The 16,794-nt window shown below is 33.6% G+C and overlaps 1 protein-coding gene across 2 annotated transcripts; it reads right to left on the minus strand.

Annotated features, from left to right (window-relative positions):
- Positions 1-4: 4 nt before the first annotated feature.
- Positions 5-13,749, minus strand: LOC102579803 (pentatricopeptide repeat-containing protein MRL1, chloroplastic). Of its 2 annotated transcripts, none has more exons than XM_006359575.2 (19): positions 13,367-13,749; positions 11,516-12,272; positions 11,102-11,330; positions 10,668-10,731; positions 10,434-10,578; positions 9,854-9,969; positions 8,279-8,407; positions 7,950-8,123; positions 7,676-7,840; positions 6,666-6,806; positions 4,718-4,817; positions 4,261-4,369; positions 4,046-4,137; positions 3,071-3,161; positions 2,245-2,476; positions 2,058-2,150; positions 1,715-1,763; positions 1,084-1,177; positions 5-618 (listed from the first exon to the last, which is right to left on the minus strand). In XM_006359575.2, exons 1-19 carry the CDS (start codon positions 13,679-13,681, stop codon positions 384-386), a joined length of 3,330 nt encoding a protein of 1,109 aa, XP_006359637.1. In that variant the 5' UTR covers positions 13,682-13,749; the 3' UTR covers positions 5-383. The 2 variants fall into 2 exon arrangements, with proteins under 2 accessions (XP_006359637.1, XP_006359636.1); XM_006359574.2 differs by having other exon boundaries at positions 11,516-12,365; positions 13,367-13,748.
- Positions 13,750-16,794: the final 3,045 nt, after the last annotated feature.

Below are 16,794 nucleotides of genomic sequence, written 5' to 3' on the forward strand. Positions count from 1 at the left end.
CATGTACTAATTGCATACAAAATCCCTATCAATGGTAAACATATAACTTGTATCCTTGTCAATTGTTTAGCTAGCATTTAATCATTCGCTCAAAAATAGCCACTCAACATCACAAACTGCACATAGAACAACCGGTGGCACTTCCACTGCTCCATGCATAGTCCAATTGATGAGCACAGATTCTGCAGGAACGGTTTGTATGCTTTCTTCTTGCTTCTTTCTCCTCTGGCATCAAAAATTCACCAGACCAGTTTTCCAATTTTCATTACAAAGTCAACTGGCAGCTACAGCACTCTGTTGTATCACGGTGATTAACTAAACCAGACCATCAATTCATTAATTAATTGAGATGCCTAGTTTCATTAGCCCTCCTTGAACTTCTCCTAATCTAAGGACAAATCGCCAGTTCGAATAGTACGCTGCTGATGGCTTATTCCTTTTCGTAGCCGTGTCTGGGAGAAGCTGAAATCTGTCTGTTCCCAACTAAAAGGGGATTCGAGCTTTGGCTGGAACCATCTTTTCACAATAACACCATTGATTCGAATCTTCCCAAACGATTCGTTCCCTTGGTACGGCAGGCCAAGCCTCCTCAAAAGTGCTGCAACTGCCCTGTTGATCCTGTTGACCAAATAAGAGAATTTTGAATGTTATGTGAATCGTACAGCTCTTAGAATGAAATAAACATACTGGAGCTCATGAAGGATGAATTCCATAATAGGCTTAACTTTGAATGAAATGTTATTCACTTTTTCCAAATGGGGTTTCTTTTTTCGCCAGTTAGTGATATCTTGGTTTCTATCATAGTGCTCGCTGGGCATGAGAAATGTTAAACTAAAAATAGTAGCTTAATATGCATCAGCCATGCCAGAAATGCAAGACTTGTATACTGCCAAATTAACATTATTTTCTCAGTCTTACATTTGTCCTTTCTGTGTCCTGCTATTAATGTTATTTCAGAAATATATTTTTGAACTAGATGATTTACTTTTTCTCATGTCATATTACTTACAGTTACTGGTATATATCTTAAAATAAGAAGTTGTACAAAGAAGGAAATTTCTTCAAGAAAAGAGCTCTCATTACCTTCCAGCAATCTTAATTGTTTTCTCGCCAGTGGGCGTCTGAATATGTGACTGCTCTACAGGGAGTAGAATGGATATGTTCGGTATTTTTGCACCTGCAAGATTTTCCATCATTACAAGAGATGCTAAACAATAAACATAAAGCAACACATTCTCATAGTAAAGATATTTCACGTCTTGTGATCTTTCTATATTCCCTCTCTTTTATGATTATTGATAAGGAAATAAAGAAGCTTTTACTCTCTTTATCTTTTATAATGATAAAGTTTTGCCCTTAGCATTAACTTCATTCTTGTAAAATAACTACATTCTTGCGAATTACTCACAAGTGTTCCCTTGAATTCCTATTCTCCTATAAAGTAAAGTACGACAAATAAATTGAAAAAGAGGGAGCACAATATTTGATCTCTAGTATAAAATTTTGCATTACTACTACAAGCAAACCTTATGCGATGCGTTATTATAAGCAGGATAGAATGAAGGATGTGGAATTGTACTATTAAACTTTGCATTACTAATATTAGCAAACCTTATGTGATGTATTAAGGAAAAAAATGCATGCATTAGTAATACTTAACTAAGAGCACCTAAAGACAGAAAATATTCTTTCAAGTAGGCAAAATAGTCTTTACCTGCAGCCAAACGATGCTTGAGACTCTTTAGGACAGTCAAAAGATATACCTGGTTAATTTTCAGAGAGAAAAGAAAACTATCAAACAAAGTATTAGCAACAGAATTGTTGTGAAAATGGACGGTATTTTTCAACTTCCTAAATCTTAAAAACTATTAGGAATCCTGAAAAAGAGGGAAACATAAAAACAGAAAAAGAGAGAGACCTTTGCAGCCAAGTAGGATAAACTCCTATTATTAGTAACTGAGACCGATTAAGCTCGTCAAGCATAAGAATATTCTCGTGTGGTTACAATTGAAAAGAAAAATTAAATACTTATTTACTGCCCATTAAGACAAGCTTACCTGAGCTGCATGAATATGCAAATTCCTCACATCGACAACAATAGGGCTTCCCTTAAAGGAAGTCAATGGGACGATTCCAAGTGAAGCTGCCTCCTAAGAAACAAAAAATATGTGAGATAATCCACCATAATAACCAATAAGATGAAGTTGTAAACCTGATAAAAGACAACTAAGATAAACCACGGACCTCAAGCAATGAACAGGCACGGGGATCATATTCACCAAATCCATCAATCAAAGAGCAAAGATTTGAGCCTTTTGATGTTTCCACGGTTAATCCTAGATTTTCAATAAGTCTTTCTTTTAGGGATGCATCACAAGGAAGCTGTAGGCAACCCAGAACTAGTGATAGCTCCTCAATTGTGGGTACCACACCAGCTCCAATTGTTTCCCTGTAGACCATTAAGGCCAACGATGTCCTGCAAACCAATTAAGAATTTCACAACTATGTGTACCACGTCTTTTAACAAAGCCAGCATTCATATAATTAACTTTAGTGACATCTTTTATGTTTGGACTAGGCACAAGCAATCCAGTCCCCCTTGAGCCTGAAGGGAATATCCACTCAAGAAAAGAAAATTCTTAAGATAATTCCTCACTGTATACCAAATTTCCCTGAAATATGCTAGACAAATCAAAATGGCAATCAGGCTATCTCAATACATGATTGCAACAATATGTTCAACACGGCCTCTTATATCAACTACTTTTACAAAAGAAATTGAGTGCATTCGCTAAGAGAGAATTTTACATCCATCTTATAATACACCATGAAGTTCAGCCTAAGCATTTCAAAGCTTTTAGAATCTGTATCTGATAAAAATAAAACAAAATAACGACAGAAAGGTAGTAAACTATCACCAGAAGCATTTTAGATGGAAATGCTGATCTTAAACATCATATTCAAACTGGCAAAGCCAACAACAGCGTCACTATAACAGTATATATTTTTCCTCTGCAATCCCTTCTTAACAGATATGTCAGAATCAGTCGCATATTAAATAGAACCGTACCATTTACTGTCAAGCTGCAGGCGACCAGAGTTATTAGACAAGACAGGCTCACCAAGTGTACAAGCTTTCTGGAATCTCCTTGAGCACATAGCTACAAAAAAAATTCACATAATCAAATAATTCTGATGCCCAAAACAAATGACACAACAGAAAAATCCATTGCTACTGGAGAACTTAGATACAATGGCAAGACTAGTGAACATTCTTGTTCTGAAGGACAACAAAAAACAAAAACTGCAAAAGGTAGTGAACCTCTCCTTTATAATGACCAGGTAAGGGGCATGATTACTAATACTGGCTTATCTACTAAGCATGCCACTCTTGTAGAAACTTATAGATGATATCCTAAAAACATTCCTTACATTGGCATTATAGGGAGAGAACGAGGGACTTACATATGATGTTCAATCACCTAGAAAAAACTTACATTAAAGTCCCCAGCCATTCATCTCTTAAGGAGATTAATGGAGCAGTATAGGGAGATATACTTGGTATATTGTTGTTGTGGTTGTTGTAGTATTAGGTCTAAGAATTGCTGGAAGGGATCAATTAGTGCATAAATGTTCCAGCACCAAAATCCACCAATTAGCAAGCTTATATAAGTTACAAGTCCCTTCTAGGCAATAAGGCTTGGAGGTTTAGAGAATAGCCACATCCTTGTGTTTTCCCCCCATCTAAGATGACCTGAACCATAATTGCAACATGAGCATCAATAGCAACTCTGGAAAGAAAAGTTCCCGGAAATTTTGTTCCTTGTCAACCATAAGATAGGTACCAGGCCTCAACAATGGAAGAATCAATTTCAACTTAATTTGTTAGATGGGCATAAAACATACATCTTTTTTCACCACCATGAACATATCCAAATAAAAAGAGAACATGCAGTCCCTCTTGGTGATGGTGTAGCACCATATATTATTAAGTCAAGATTCAATAATAGCAAAAGCAATGCAATAACAAGCTTTTAATTCTTACCAAGAAGACATCTGCACATAACAAGGTTTGGGGCAACACCATCTTTTTTAGCATGAGAAAGAAGCATGAGGCCAACATCCAGGTCATCCTTTCTGTCATGAGATAGGAAAAATAAATGATAAAACTCAAAAACTCAGATATACAGAAAATGATATATTGACAGGAGAAAATGGTCATAATACATAAACGTCAATGTAAAGGAATCAAGGTATTACTTTTCACTTGCCACTAACAGAGTGGAGTATGTAATGGTGTTAGGGCATAGGTCCACTTTCTTCATTTCAGAAAAAATTTCCAGAGCCTTCTGATATTGATCGGCATAACCTATTACAAACACATCTCATTGAGGAAAATAAGCAAATACTTACGAAATGGGAAACAACTTCCACAGACGCCTATAAAGTAAGGACATCCTCTGTTATAAACATATTGGGTGGGTGCCATAGCAAAAAATAAATGAAGATCATGAAAGTCCATAAAGCAGCTATCGAAGCTAGCTCTACCAAGTTAGCTCTACCAATGGACTGAGACCACTTAAAGGTATGAATTATGAACCTTTTGAAACAAAAACTAAACAGGAGAAAGAAAAACACGGGTGTAGATATTATGGAGTAATAAAAGAGAGCATCAGTGAGATGTTTATGCTGAGAAAATGTTTAAGATGTGACTTACACAATGCAGTTATCAATGCATTCATCATTGAAACAGTTGGTTTTAAGTTGATGCCTTTAATATCCTCATACAATTCTAGTGCCTTCTGCCAGTTCTGTGCCTGCAAATGGATTGGAGAAGTGTTTTACGACCAAGTCACATGACTTTGAAAGAAATCTTAAAACCAACTTCACATTCTTGCCTCCGATGCAGAAAAAAAAAACTAGCAGCATCTAAAAGTGTATTTGGGGATAATACTTGCTAGTTGATCGAAAGAAAGTTCATGCTGGTTGAAATGACTGAGAATAACAGCATAAAACAAGTTCTTTATGGCAGCAGTGGAAGACAATTTCACCTAACTAAAGCTAGTAAGATAGTTCTGTATTTTAGGCAGAGAAGTGGAACATAGCATGATCAACTTTTCCAGCTTGTCTAAATATATGATCTTCCAAGGAATACTTAACCTCAATCTAATATTGATTTCACTTGACAATTGTTTCTTCAGATTGGTATTCTCTCTTTTTAAATGTCTAATCTGTGGCATCCACATGTGCACCGAATTTATCAAATAGAATTCATAAAGGTGCTCTTCAAGCTGTTCAACTGGGTAATCCCAAAGGTATGAGAATAATGAGACAACAAAATCATCAATTCTTCAATTTACTACTGACAAAATGTAATTTTATTGCACAAAAAATCCTTTATGCTACTATTTCATCTGCACCATTCTGTTATTTTCAGGAGATCCATTTATACATTTCATTCTTATTTTTCTAAAATTAGAAAGGGATCTTGAACAGTCAGGTTTCAAAAGTTACGTATACTTAGGTCCTCTTTATCCCATTCATATAAGAAGAAGAGAGTTAATATTCAGAAACATCATGGTAGGATGGAAGGATGTGACCAGAATACAAGCAGTGACCTGTAATGAAATTGGTGAGCAAGTTAAAAAAGTACTAAAAATGCAGAAAAAACAGAACATAAGTCAGAGACTAAATTCCAGGAGGAGCATTAAGTTTATAATTTCCAATATTGTATTCTGCTGTTCTACGAAATATAATAAAAGGAGCTAGAGTTTATTTGCACATTGGTTAACTATGAATCTCTATCAAATTATTTCCCATCTACAGTGTCTGCATGTGACATTGTGTTTCCTCTTTGATGTTTTTTCACTGTTTTGTATTTTCCTAAAAGCTACTTCAGAATTGGCTAAAGAAAGACAGGTAGAACACAGCTTGACTACTTCAAGGTCTTCTTTAGTAGAATAGTGACCGGTAAGACATCCCTCCATATATAATTCCCTCTTCATTACGCGTCAGATGATCACTTCTTAGAGGCATTCGCAAATCAAATGTTCAGTAAACTACAAAAGTGGCTTAAATACAACTACTATTCATGGTCATAAATGAAGGTACCACAAGGTGAAGAAGACAAATTCGTAGGAGATCAAGCAGTCAACGTCAAGTCTCAAGATTAGCCAACTTAATGCCCACAAAGCTGGGACAAAAGCTACATGATCATGATATATGAAAAAACAAGAGTGTCATGTTAGCATAATGTGTGCGTTTTAAACTAACGCATTGTTCCATATTATATGAACCATATAAACTAATTTTCCCATAATGAAGCTTCATTGATCACAAGATATGGAAAAACAGATGTCGGTATTGCATCTAATTTTGAACATCCAAGTTGTATGACATTATCATCCTATTATAGCATATCCAATTACACCGAAATCAGATACACTATCAATTTTGAGACTTAGAGCAGGTAACACTCATTAATATCAGTTTCTAACGTTAAATGTGAACTTAACCCACAAAATTGGTATTAGATCTCAATCAAAGAGGATGATAACTTTACACAGACAAGTCCTATCACTTTATTTCAGAGATGAGAGGGGACAGAAACCAGAGGTTGTACAGTCGTCTATATGAGGAAACACAAAAAGGATCAGTGTTCATACATTACAACAGGCTCCCATCAATGAGCTATATGATATCGATCCCAAATTTATGCCTTTAGTCCTTGCTTCTTCTAGAACTTCAAATGCAGCTTCCAACTTACCTGTGTGCCCTGCCACATCTATCAGCGCACTGATAAACATCTGCACGAATAAAGGAAACTTAAGTTTTTTTTCTAATTTAATTTTTTATCAAAAAAATATACGGAATTAAGAAATATCAGTGGCAAAGTTTTGATTTAAAGCTGACAAATGATGAAAAGATGGAGACAGATAATGCATTAATCTCCGATTTCAGTAACAAGGTTTAGAGACATGATTTTGGAGATAGAGGCCGACAAAAATCTGTATTTCAGGAAACCTGACTCAGCTAATCAATCAAAACAAAAAAATACTCAGCTACACCACGCTAGACCGACTACTCCAAGAGCACTCATCCATAAACCGGTTACTGGTATAAATAACAGAAAGAAATGTAACCAACGTTTATTGGAAACGCAGACCTAAAATAAAAGCCACAATATCTCTTGGATTAAATTTCCCCAAGGAAGTGCATAATACTTTATGAGGAAAGGCAAAAGCTGCTGAAATTTCATTGCAGTGTCATAGTCAGGTTTTTCTGCATTCCAGTTTTGGTGTTGAAGATTCCAAACTTGTTTTGTGGATTAAAGATATCCTAAGCATCCAATTGCTGTCAACTCATAGAATTATTGTGGTTGTAGCTTTGAAGGCTGTTTTGGTGGTTGAGAATTCGGTTTGATGTCATCATCATCAAAAAACCCATTTTCTTTTCCCAGTCAGGTATACTAAGCATCATAATATATTGAAGAGAAAAAAAAAAAATTACTAGCCATCAAAATGTAGAAAAAATCTCCAGACATGCAACCACAACAGTTCAAAAATTAGTACCTCCACATGCAACCACAACAGTCTAAAAACTAGTACCTCCACATGCAACCACAGCAGTTCAAAATTAGTACCCGCATGAACCACAGCAGTTTAAAAATTAGTACCTCATCTGGATTAACACCTTTTTTGGACATGTCATCATAAATGCTGCGTGCAAATTCCCAATTACCATTTTGACTGCAACAATTTACAGCAATTGTGTAAACCTCTGGTGTTCCCTTGATATCACATTTGTCAATCATACGATAAACCTCTAGAGCTCGATCGACCTAAAGCAATTCATGTCAATGGTTAATTATAATAGAGGAGTAGCTGAATATGGGAACACCAATCTCATTCAACTAAGATTTAACATCTAAAAACAGAATGCACATATACCTGACCAGCATTTGCACATGCCTTCATCAAAGCCCCAATAGTAATCTGATCAGGTTCTATTGGTCGTGCTTCTGCTTTCATTTCTGATAAGACATCAAAAGCACGATCAACTGCTCCCGATTGACCACAAGCTGTGATAAGAGCATTGAATACAACACGATCTGGCTTCACATTCTACTGAATACAACAGGAATCTAATGTGAGATATTCGGCGGTCCAAGTACACGTCACTTTTCAGTACAATTTGGTAAATGGTAAGGTGATACAACATGAAAAGTTAAAGCAATACCCTCTAAAATCTTGTACACCCTAAGTAGATAAATTCATACCTTAGATCTCATTATACCATAGGCACCAAAGGCCTTCGCAACTTGTCCCGCTTTAGCACAACCATCAATGAGGGTACCATATGTATTAGCATTTGGCTCGACTCCAGCATTGACCATTTCATGAAAAACCTACAACTTCAGAAAATATCAACTCGAAAGATGGTATATAACTATATAAGGGTACAAGGACAGGCAGTAAGAATCTAAGAAATCATGTAGGTCTAGCTATATTCAAAAAGAAATTACCCTCAATGCAACTAATGGGAGTAGCAATCAACTATCATTCGTTCTAAAACACAATTATGAGAAAGGTCGTGAATTTGTTTCTCCCCTTTGAAGTACACTCTTTGACACAATTGTCCTGTTGTGATGATAATTGAAAATTGCAAACGACAGTCATGCCTTAATCCCCAAGCTAGATAAGATCGGATATTTCAATCCCTCACTATCCATCTCGCTCCATTAAGACCTATCCTGATCTAATCTTCAATAATTTTAAATTCTCTAATACTAGTTCTTTACATTTTCTACTGCATACAAATCTCTAACAGTAATCAGACTCATAGTTTTTTTCTTTTCTGATCAAGTAAACAAATTCATTTCATAAAGCAAAAGTCCAAAATCAGCCATAGAAGAAATATACCAAACAGTAAAGAACCTACAAAAGATACCCAATCCTCTATACATACCAGGACTACATGATACACAAAAAATAAATAAGGCATGGAAGAGTACTCTTTTACTTCCCAAAACTCATTTCTGCCCTCTTATTTCTACCTCTCCAAATGATCCACATCAAAGCCTGAGGAACAACATTCCATGCCGTCCTCTTTCTCCTGCTTCTTCCAGCTTAGCTTACCAAACCAACTGAACATATACCACCATAATCTCCTTGACAGTCTGCAATGTAGTAGAAGATGATCAACATCTTCGCCTGCCTCCCTGCATATGTAACGCCAGCTGTACAGACAGCCTTTCTTTTCCTAAGGTTTTTCACCGTCGAAATCACTCCTCTAGCAGCTAACCATGTGAAAAAGCACACCTTCCTCAGTACCTTCGGAATCCAAATCAGCTTTACAGGAAAAGACTGCTAGTGAATGCTGGATCTAAAGTAAGTGTACTAATATGATCAAGCCTTAATCACAACCTAATTAGTATGCATACATGTATCTTTTTCATCTATTCTATGCTTAAGTCTACAGGGATTCAAAAAAATTGTAGGTACTGTTTAACACCTTCTATCATCATGGTTTCACACCTATGGACAATGCAACTGGAGGTCAACATAAGACATAAACAACTCATATTAAGCGACATTTTCTCACTTTATCCTCAGTGCTACTTGTAACTTTTGTAGAATATGATCATCTAAAATCTTTGTATGATCGCACATCAAAGTTACTATCCACGTTCGCAACAGTATCTTATGGATATTTTAGACTTCAAGAGCCCAACACGCCCTCCTTAAAGAGGATATTCAAAGATTAAACACGAATAAAAGACCCTTGGATGCAAATCACCTATAAGCTATAAATAAAACAATTTTTCATGAGAAATCACAATGGCAGTACTTACCTCAAACATGGTATCAACTTTTCCAGCTTTTGCACAAGTTGATATAAGAGTAGTGTAGAGCTTGCAATCGGGTTTCAGTCCAGTCTCACGAACAAGTTGAAAAACTTGAAAAGCACCTAAGTAAACAAAATAAAATTGACCATAATTATGATGGGATAACGTCAGTCCAATACATGAAGTTTCATTTGCTTAAGTAATCATATTATTTTGTTGTTGCTATTGTTCTCTTCTTCATTGTTTTCGGTATGACTTCCTCGCTACTGTATTTTCTTTACATACTTCTTTTTTATATGTTTTACTTGAGCCAATGGTCTATCGGAAACAGCCATTCTACCTTCACAATGTAGGGTAAGGCTACATACACACCATCCTCCCCAGACCCCACTTGTGAAATTACACTGGATATGTTGTTGTTTGTTACGATGTCATAAAGACAAACTGGAATTTTCCAAAGAAATTATTGAAAGTTGATTTCCAAAGTCTATTGAAAACGATAACATCCCCTTGCATTTCTCTATCAGTGTCGAAGAACCTTACCAAAAAAGAAACAGGAATAAGCATCAAGAAAAAGAAAACTTACGCTCCAAATCCCGGGAGCTTGCACATACAGTCAAGAGCATATTGAACGTGCTTAGAGTTGGATTTCGGATAAGCTTGGTGAAACGGAAAGCTTCCTTCACTGCCTTTTGACTTTTACAGACTTGGAAAAAACCGGCATGGTACACCTGTAAATGGGACCTTTAACAAACTACGAACAAGCCAAATTTCATAAATAGAATATGAAGTAAATATAAGCAGAAATCTCCCAGTTTACTTTATCCATATTCAGTGAACCGTGCCTTCCCATATCTTCAAGGATTTCTATGCAGTCCATCAACCTGCACCAGGAATTCCTGTGCATGAGCTTGAATGGTATAAACAAGAGCAACAGACCAAGGATGTCCCATTGTCAGTGGTTACACAATTTTATTTCAATCAATTACATCATTTTGTTATTCAGCCACCATTTCCATAGTTTTGCTAGTTCAATCCCGTAAGTCTGTATGTTTTCATCAAGTGCAAACACTTTGTTAAGAAAGAAGCAGAACAACATCCAACTGGAGAACATGTTGACATCCCAAGTTTTTTTTTTTTAAACTACATCAGAAATATCATTTGCTACGTGCTAAACCTTTCAAAAAATATTATCGATGGCAAGCATAAGGACCAGTCCAAAGAATGAAGTCAACATGTTAAACAATAGGTTACCTGCCCTCTCTAAGGAAATGGCGGTAATCCCTGAACTGGTCGGATGGATTAGGTCGATCACACACTTGGATCCCCTTTGGATTAGGAATCTGTAATTGTTTTGAGGCACCATTGTCCGGTAGGATACTCTTTTCCTTATTAGTGAAATGCTGCATTCTTTTCAGAAAGTCCTTTTTGTTGAATGGTCCTTCTTTATAACATCCATGAGACCTTTTCTCCTCAAAATCCTCTGAAAAATAATTAAATCTCATCAAAAATCAATACTGAAGGACACCAAGGAAAGAACAAACAAACCCAAAAAAAAAAAAAAAAAACTAAAGGAAGATGTATAAAAATATGATAAATTGGAATGAAGAGGTTGCAGCATTTCCATAGAACACCCTGCTGGATAATGCGGATCTGAAGATGCTTTACCTGCTCGTACTGAAAATACTTTTGAGGCGGGTGAAAAGGCGCCAATGCCTTGAAGAGAAGCATGAGAAGTCAATGCGTCTTGCCCATTTAGACTTTTGCTAGATGCCTCAAAGAACGAGTAAAGATCTTCGCGTGTAGAGTCCCTGAAAATAAGATTGTGGATAGTGACTTCATCCTCTGCAACAAATTTATGGGCTTTCTTACATCCGTCCTTCGTCATCAGTTCCTGGTCCATTTTCTTGGTTTTCTCAGGTCTATTATCTATGTTGATTGCAGGAAACAAAGCAACACTACGCTCTGAACTGACTTCCTCTGTAGTCAGTATGTTACTCATTTTAGTTTCATGCAGATGTTCCTGCAGACAAATGTTTTTCGACTCTTCCACAAAGGAAGATGGTACTGCATCTGATTCAGTGTGTGCAATAGGTTCAGGTTCTCTGACTTCCTCTGTAGTCAATATGTTACTCATTTTAGTCATCCGTAGATTTTCCTGCAGATAAATGTTATTCAACTCTGCCACAAAGGAAGATGGTACTGCATCTGATTCAGTGTGTGCATTAGGTACAGATGCTCCCAAGGTCAAAGAGCCATTGGAACTAGGAGCCAACTGATTAGTATCTACAGACTCAATATTGTTGGTAACGAACGTTTGTATCAAGTCGGTTCCATCATGTTGCAGCACATCTGTCCCCCCATCCTCATGCTCATTGCTGACTTTGGTTACTTCCTTCATTTGGATTTTGACAGATTTCTCCTCCTGTATGTTTATAAGAGCAAGTACATGACGTGGAAACCCATTCATCACATGTCTTATTTGTCGCCGCAAAGCAAGAGTTAACTCAGCTGAAATCTATGAAAAATTGTGGACATCAGAAATATGGTCCTCCTGAAGTAACTCTGGTAAAACTGTAACACCTTTTGCTAATGTGTTAAGAAAAAATTATTCTTACTTTTAAGTACCAATGACTTAAAAAATTTGACTTACTACAGATGCCAATGACCAGAAAACTGCAGACATAATATTTTCAGCTTCTATAAATTTATCCAACAACTAAGAGTTGAGATGGTAGAAGACTCAATGTTTCCAAGATGACTTCTAAGACCAAGAACTGAAGAGAAACATAGTTCTGAGATATTAACAACTATTATAATATTTCCCTTCCATATTACTGGGATATACAACTCCAAATTACTAATTGAAGATTAGCAAATTAAGAGTTAGCCTTGTTGCAATCAAACAGCATGTGTACTGAACCAATGATGAGAATAGAATTTAGCTATGGACATCTACATTCTTGATTCTACACAACACAATAGAATCACTACGACGTATACAGACTCAAGACATCCTCATTCTGTATCTGGCAACAAAAGTTAACTAGTAAAGTTATACACCGAGTAATTGCTATGCTTTCAAGAAATTGGTGTCCCTTTCAAGAAAAGAACAGTAAAAAGTGAACCGGTAATGTTATTCACAAAGTAGAGTCCGTGAACTTGGTGTTGGCATTGGTATTTCTTTTGGAAAATTCAAGAAAGATGATTATAAGAAAGACATTGACAACGGATGCAAAAACTACCGTTTGCGAGTCAAGAGAAGCATAGTTCTGAGATATTAACAACTGGTATAATATTACTGAGATAAACAACTCCAAATCACTAATTGAAGATTAACAAATTAAGAGTTAGCCTTGTTGCAATCAAACAGCATGTACTGAACCAACTACATTCTTGATTCTACACTAGAAAATTTTCAAGAAAACTTAATTGCTAGGCTTTCAAGAAATTGGCGTCTCTTTCAAGAAAAGAACGGTAAAAGTGAACCGGTAATATTTTTCAGAGAGTAGAGCTTACCTCCTTGAACTTGGCGTTGGCATTGGTATTTCTTTTGGAAAATTCAAGAAAGACGACTGTAAGAGCGGAGATAGTGACAACGGACGCAAAAACTACCGTTTGCGAGTCAAGAGAAGCTCTGAGAACAAATCTTGAAGTGTTGCTGCCGAATTGAAAGCCGATATTTCGGCATCTCCTCCGCGAGTGAAGGCCAGGAGGCCGTAAAGAATGGGTAGAACCGGAGAGAAATTGGCGGCGAGGAACGAGAGAAGAGGAAATTGGAGAGCAAGAAAGGAGAGAAAGGGTGTGAGGTTTTGGAGAGAAGATTGAGTCCATGAAATTGGAGAAGAAGAGGAAGTGGAAGTGGAGAAGAGGAGTAAATTAAAGGAGTATTTATTCATCTTGAAGATAGCGTGATGACTGGATAGGAAGTTATAAGCCATGAGCCATTTGACGGAAGGAACCAAGTTGCTTACGTGGCCTTTTATATATCAAACTCCGAGCCGTTACAGATATTTTTATTCTTCTTTTTTTATTTCTTTTCTTTTGTTATAAAATACAAAAAAAGAAAAAAAAAACTACTTCCCTTCAATTCATAATTTCATATCATGTTTTTCTTTTTGAGTCAATTTCCTAAATGGTCACTCAAGTCTAGGGAATATTATTTATGTTTCATTTAGAATCAAAATATCACTCAATTATCACTATTTTTCTCCAAATATACTTAAACTTCAAAAGTTTCACTCTCTCCTAGTTGGCATGCCATGTCATTGAAGCTTTTTTTCTTTTTTTAAGAATAGACTTATTTAATTCATCAAACTCATTTAACTAAAACAATGATTTTATTATTTTCTAAAAAGTATACATTAGTTTATTAAGAAGAAATTTTCATGCTTAAGAATTTTTTATCATAATTAATTTATTTATTTTATGCTATGAAGAATAGTTTTTTAAAACTTACTATAATGTTATCAATTTTGAATACTTATAAACACATATATTCAAAAAAATATTGGTATATAAATCACTCATGAATGTCAACTTACATCAATTAATCATATGTTATATAATGGATCAATAATATTAAAGTTCAATTAACTATTAAAAAATAATTACTTGGGTACTTTGAAATCCATACTTACAATATATTTGATTTTTAAAAAAAAAAGAAAATAGAAAGTGAATAATATTTATATTAGAAAATAAAATTTTGATCTTATTTATCAGTATATTAATCTCATATAATATGTATATTATTGAATTAAAATAGGCAATTCAATTAATTATTACTAGTATTTCATGAATTTGGGATGAGATAAAAATATATATCGATGTTTAATTGTATGATAAGTTAAAATATAATGTAATATAGCAATAAAAGAATAAAAATAAAAAATTAAATTAAAAAAAAAGTTAATAATAATTTTCTCTTTCTTACTAACTTTTTTGTCAACCTTACAAATTTATTTGAATACTTTTATTTTAAAAAATGCTTAAATTTTTCAAGTAAAATTTACTTAGGGATTTTGAAAATTATCAAGTAATTATTGCATACAAAGTTTTTTTCATTAAATTTTGTTTAGTAAAAAAATATAAGGAATTAATTTTTTTAATTTTTTTCATAATCTTTATAAATTCTCATGTAATTTATATATTTATTTTTTAGAGACATAAGTTTGATGAATTAAATAGGTATGTTATTTTTTAAATGATGATTTAATAACATGATATATCAACTAGAATAGAAGGAGAATTTTGAGATATTTAGTATATTTTTTTTGGATAAAAATAGTAATAATATTATTCACTTTCTATTTTTTTTCAAGAAAAAAATTATTGTAAGCATGAATTTCAAAATACATAATTGATTTTTATTGTAATAGTTAATTCACATTTAATATTATTGATTCATTATAAAATTTATGATTAATTGATGTAAGTTAGCATTCATGAGTGTTTTGTATATCAATTTTATTTTTGAATGTATGTGTTTTATAAGTATTCAAAATTGATAATATTATAATACGTTTTAAAAACTTATTTTTCATAACATAAAAAAATAAAATGTTTAATTACAATAAAACATTCAATAAGTATGAAGATTTATTCTTAATAAACTAGTGTATATATATATATATTAAAAAATAATATGATAATTATTTTAGTTAAATCAGTTTAATGAATTAAATTAGTCTATTATTAAAAAAAAACTTTAATGACATGCCATGCCAACTAGGAGAGAGTGAGGCTTTTGAAGTGTCAAGTATATTTGGAGGAAACTAGTGATAGTTAAGTGATATTTTGGTCCTAAATGAAACATAAATGATATTTCATGGCAATTTCCTAAACTTGGGTGACCATTTAGGGAATTGACTCTTTTCTTCTTTCTTTAAAAAAAATTACTAATTAAAAAAATAAATTAATTTATTTTAAAATTTTATTTAATATTACTTTTTAATCTCTTCATATTTATTGAATAAAGATTAAAATAGAAATTTACAATCAATTATGTCTTAATTCTCTAAAATGACAATTATTTTGAATCAATTATTTTAGTAAGCTCAAGTTCACAACAACCAAAACGGACCGGATGAAATAGTATAAGACTTTGTTTTGTTCCCCATTTGATGTTCTATGGCACAACTAATCCAAATTCACAGTGAGAGATTTCATTTTAAGAGTAAAATTATTTCATGTGAAAGAAGTAATTAAAAATAAGAAAATATGTATTACTCTATCACAATCTTTAACGATTGTGCTACTTATGATAAGTTTAAATAACAAGATTTGCAGCATAACTTATATCTTATAACATGTATGTAAAAATTAATGAAAGTAAAATAACATTATTCATGTCTAAAAATAGTTTTTAGAAAATAATCAATAAAATATTCTCAATATCATTTCACATAGTACTGTAATTATTTAGAGAGTCCTTATTATTATCTAGTTGCTACCACATAAAGTAAAATAAATATTTCAAGAATTAAGGTAATATTATTGTGCCTAAAACTTAATTATAAATATTACGAGTCTATTACTTAAATGACGATTGGATTTTTTAAAGTCACTTTAAAAATTCATTTAATTATGCATATTTACATTCAAAGGATTACTCGATCGGTCAAATACATGTCTTACCGTCCAAATTATCAACCTTTGTTGCTATTTGCTTTTTCCAATATTATGTTTATTTTAATATATATTATGAAATTAACGAGCACAACCTTTGTACATCATAATTTATATATATACTTTTCCATTCACAACTATGATTTTTTATTTTAGCTTATTATTATTAAAATTACTCATAGGAACAAATTAACCCAAACATAATAAGAACTTACGTAAATATGTACACTTCTGATTTATCAACAAGGCAAAAGTATACACTACTTATATATTCCAATTGTATATATATATAAAAATATATTATATGTAGATTAATC

Source organism: Solanum tuberosum, unplaced genomic scaffold, assembly GCF_000226075.1.
Source record: "Solanum tuberosum cultivar DM 1-3 516 R44 unplaced genomic scaffold, SolTub_3.0 scf00290, whole genome shotgun sequence".
NCBI lineage: Eukaryota > Viridiplantae > Streptophyta > Magnoliopsida > Solanales > Solanaceae > Solanum > Solanum tuberosum.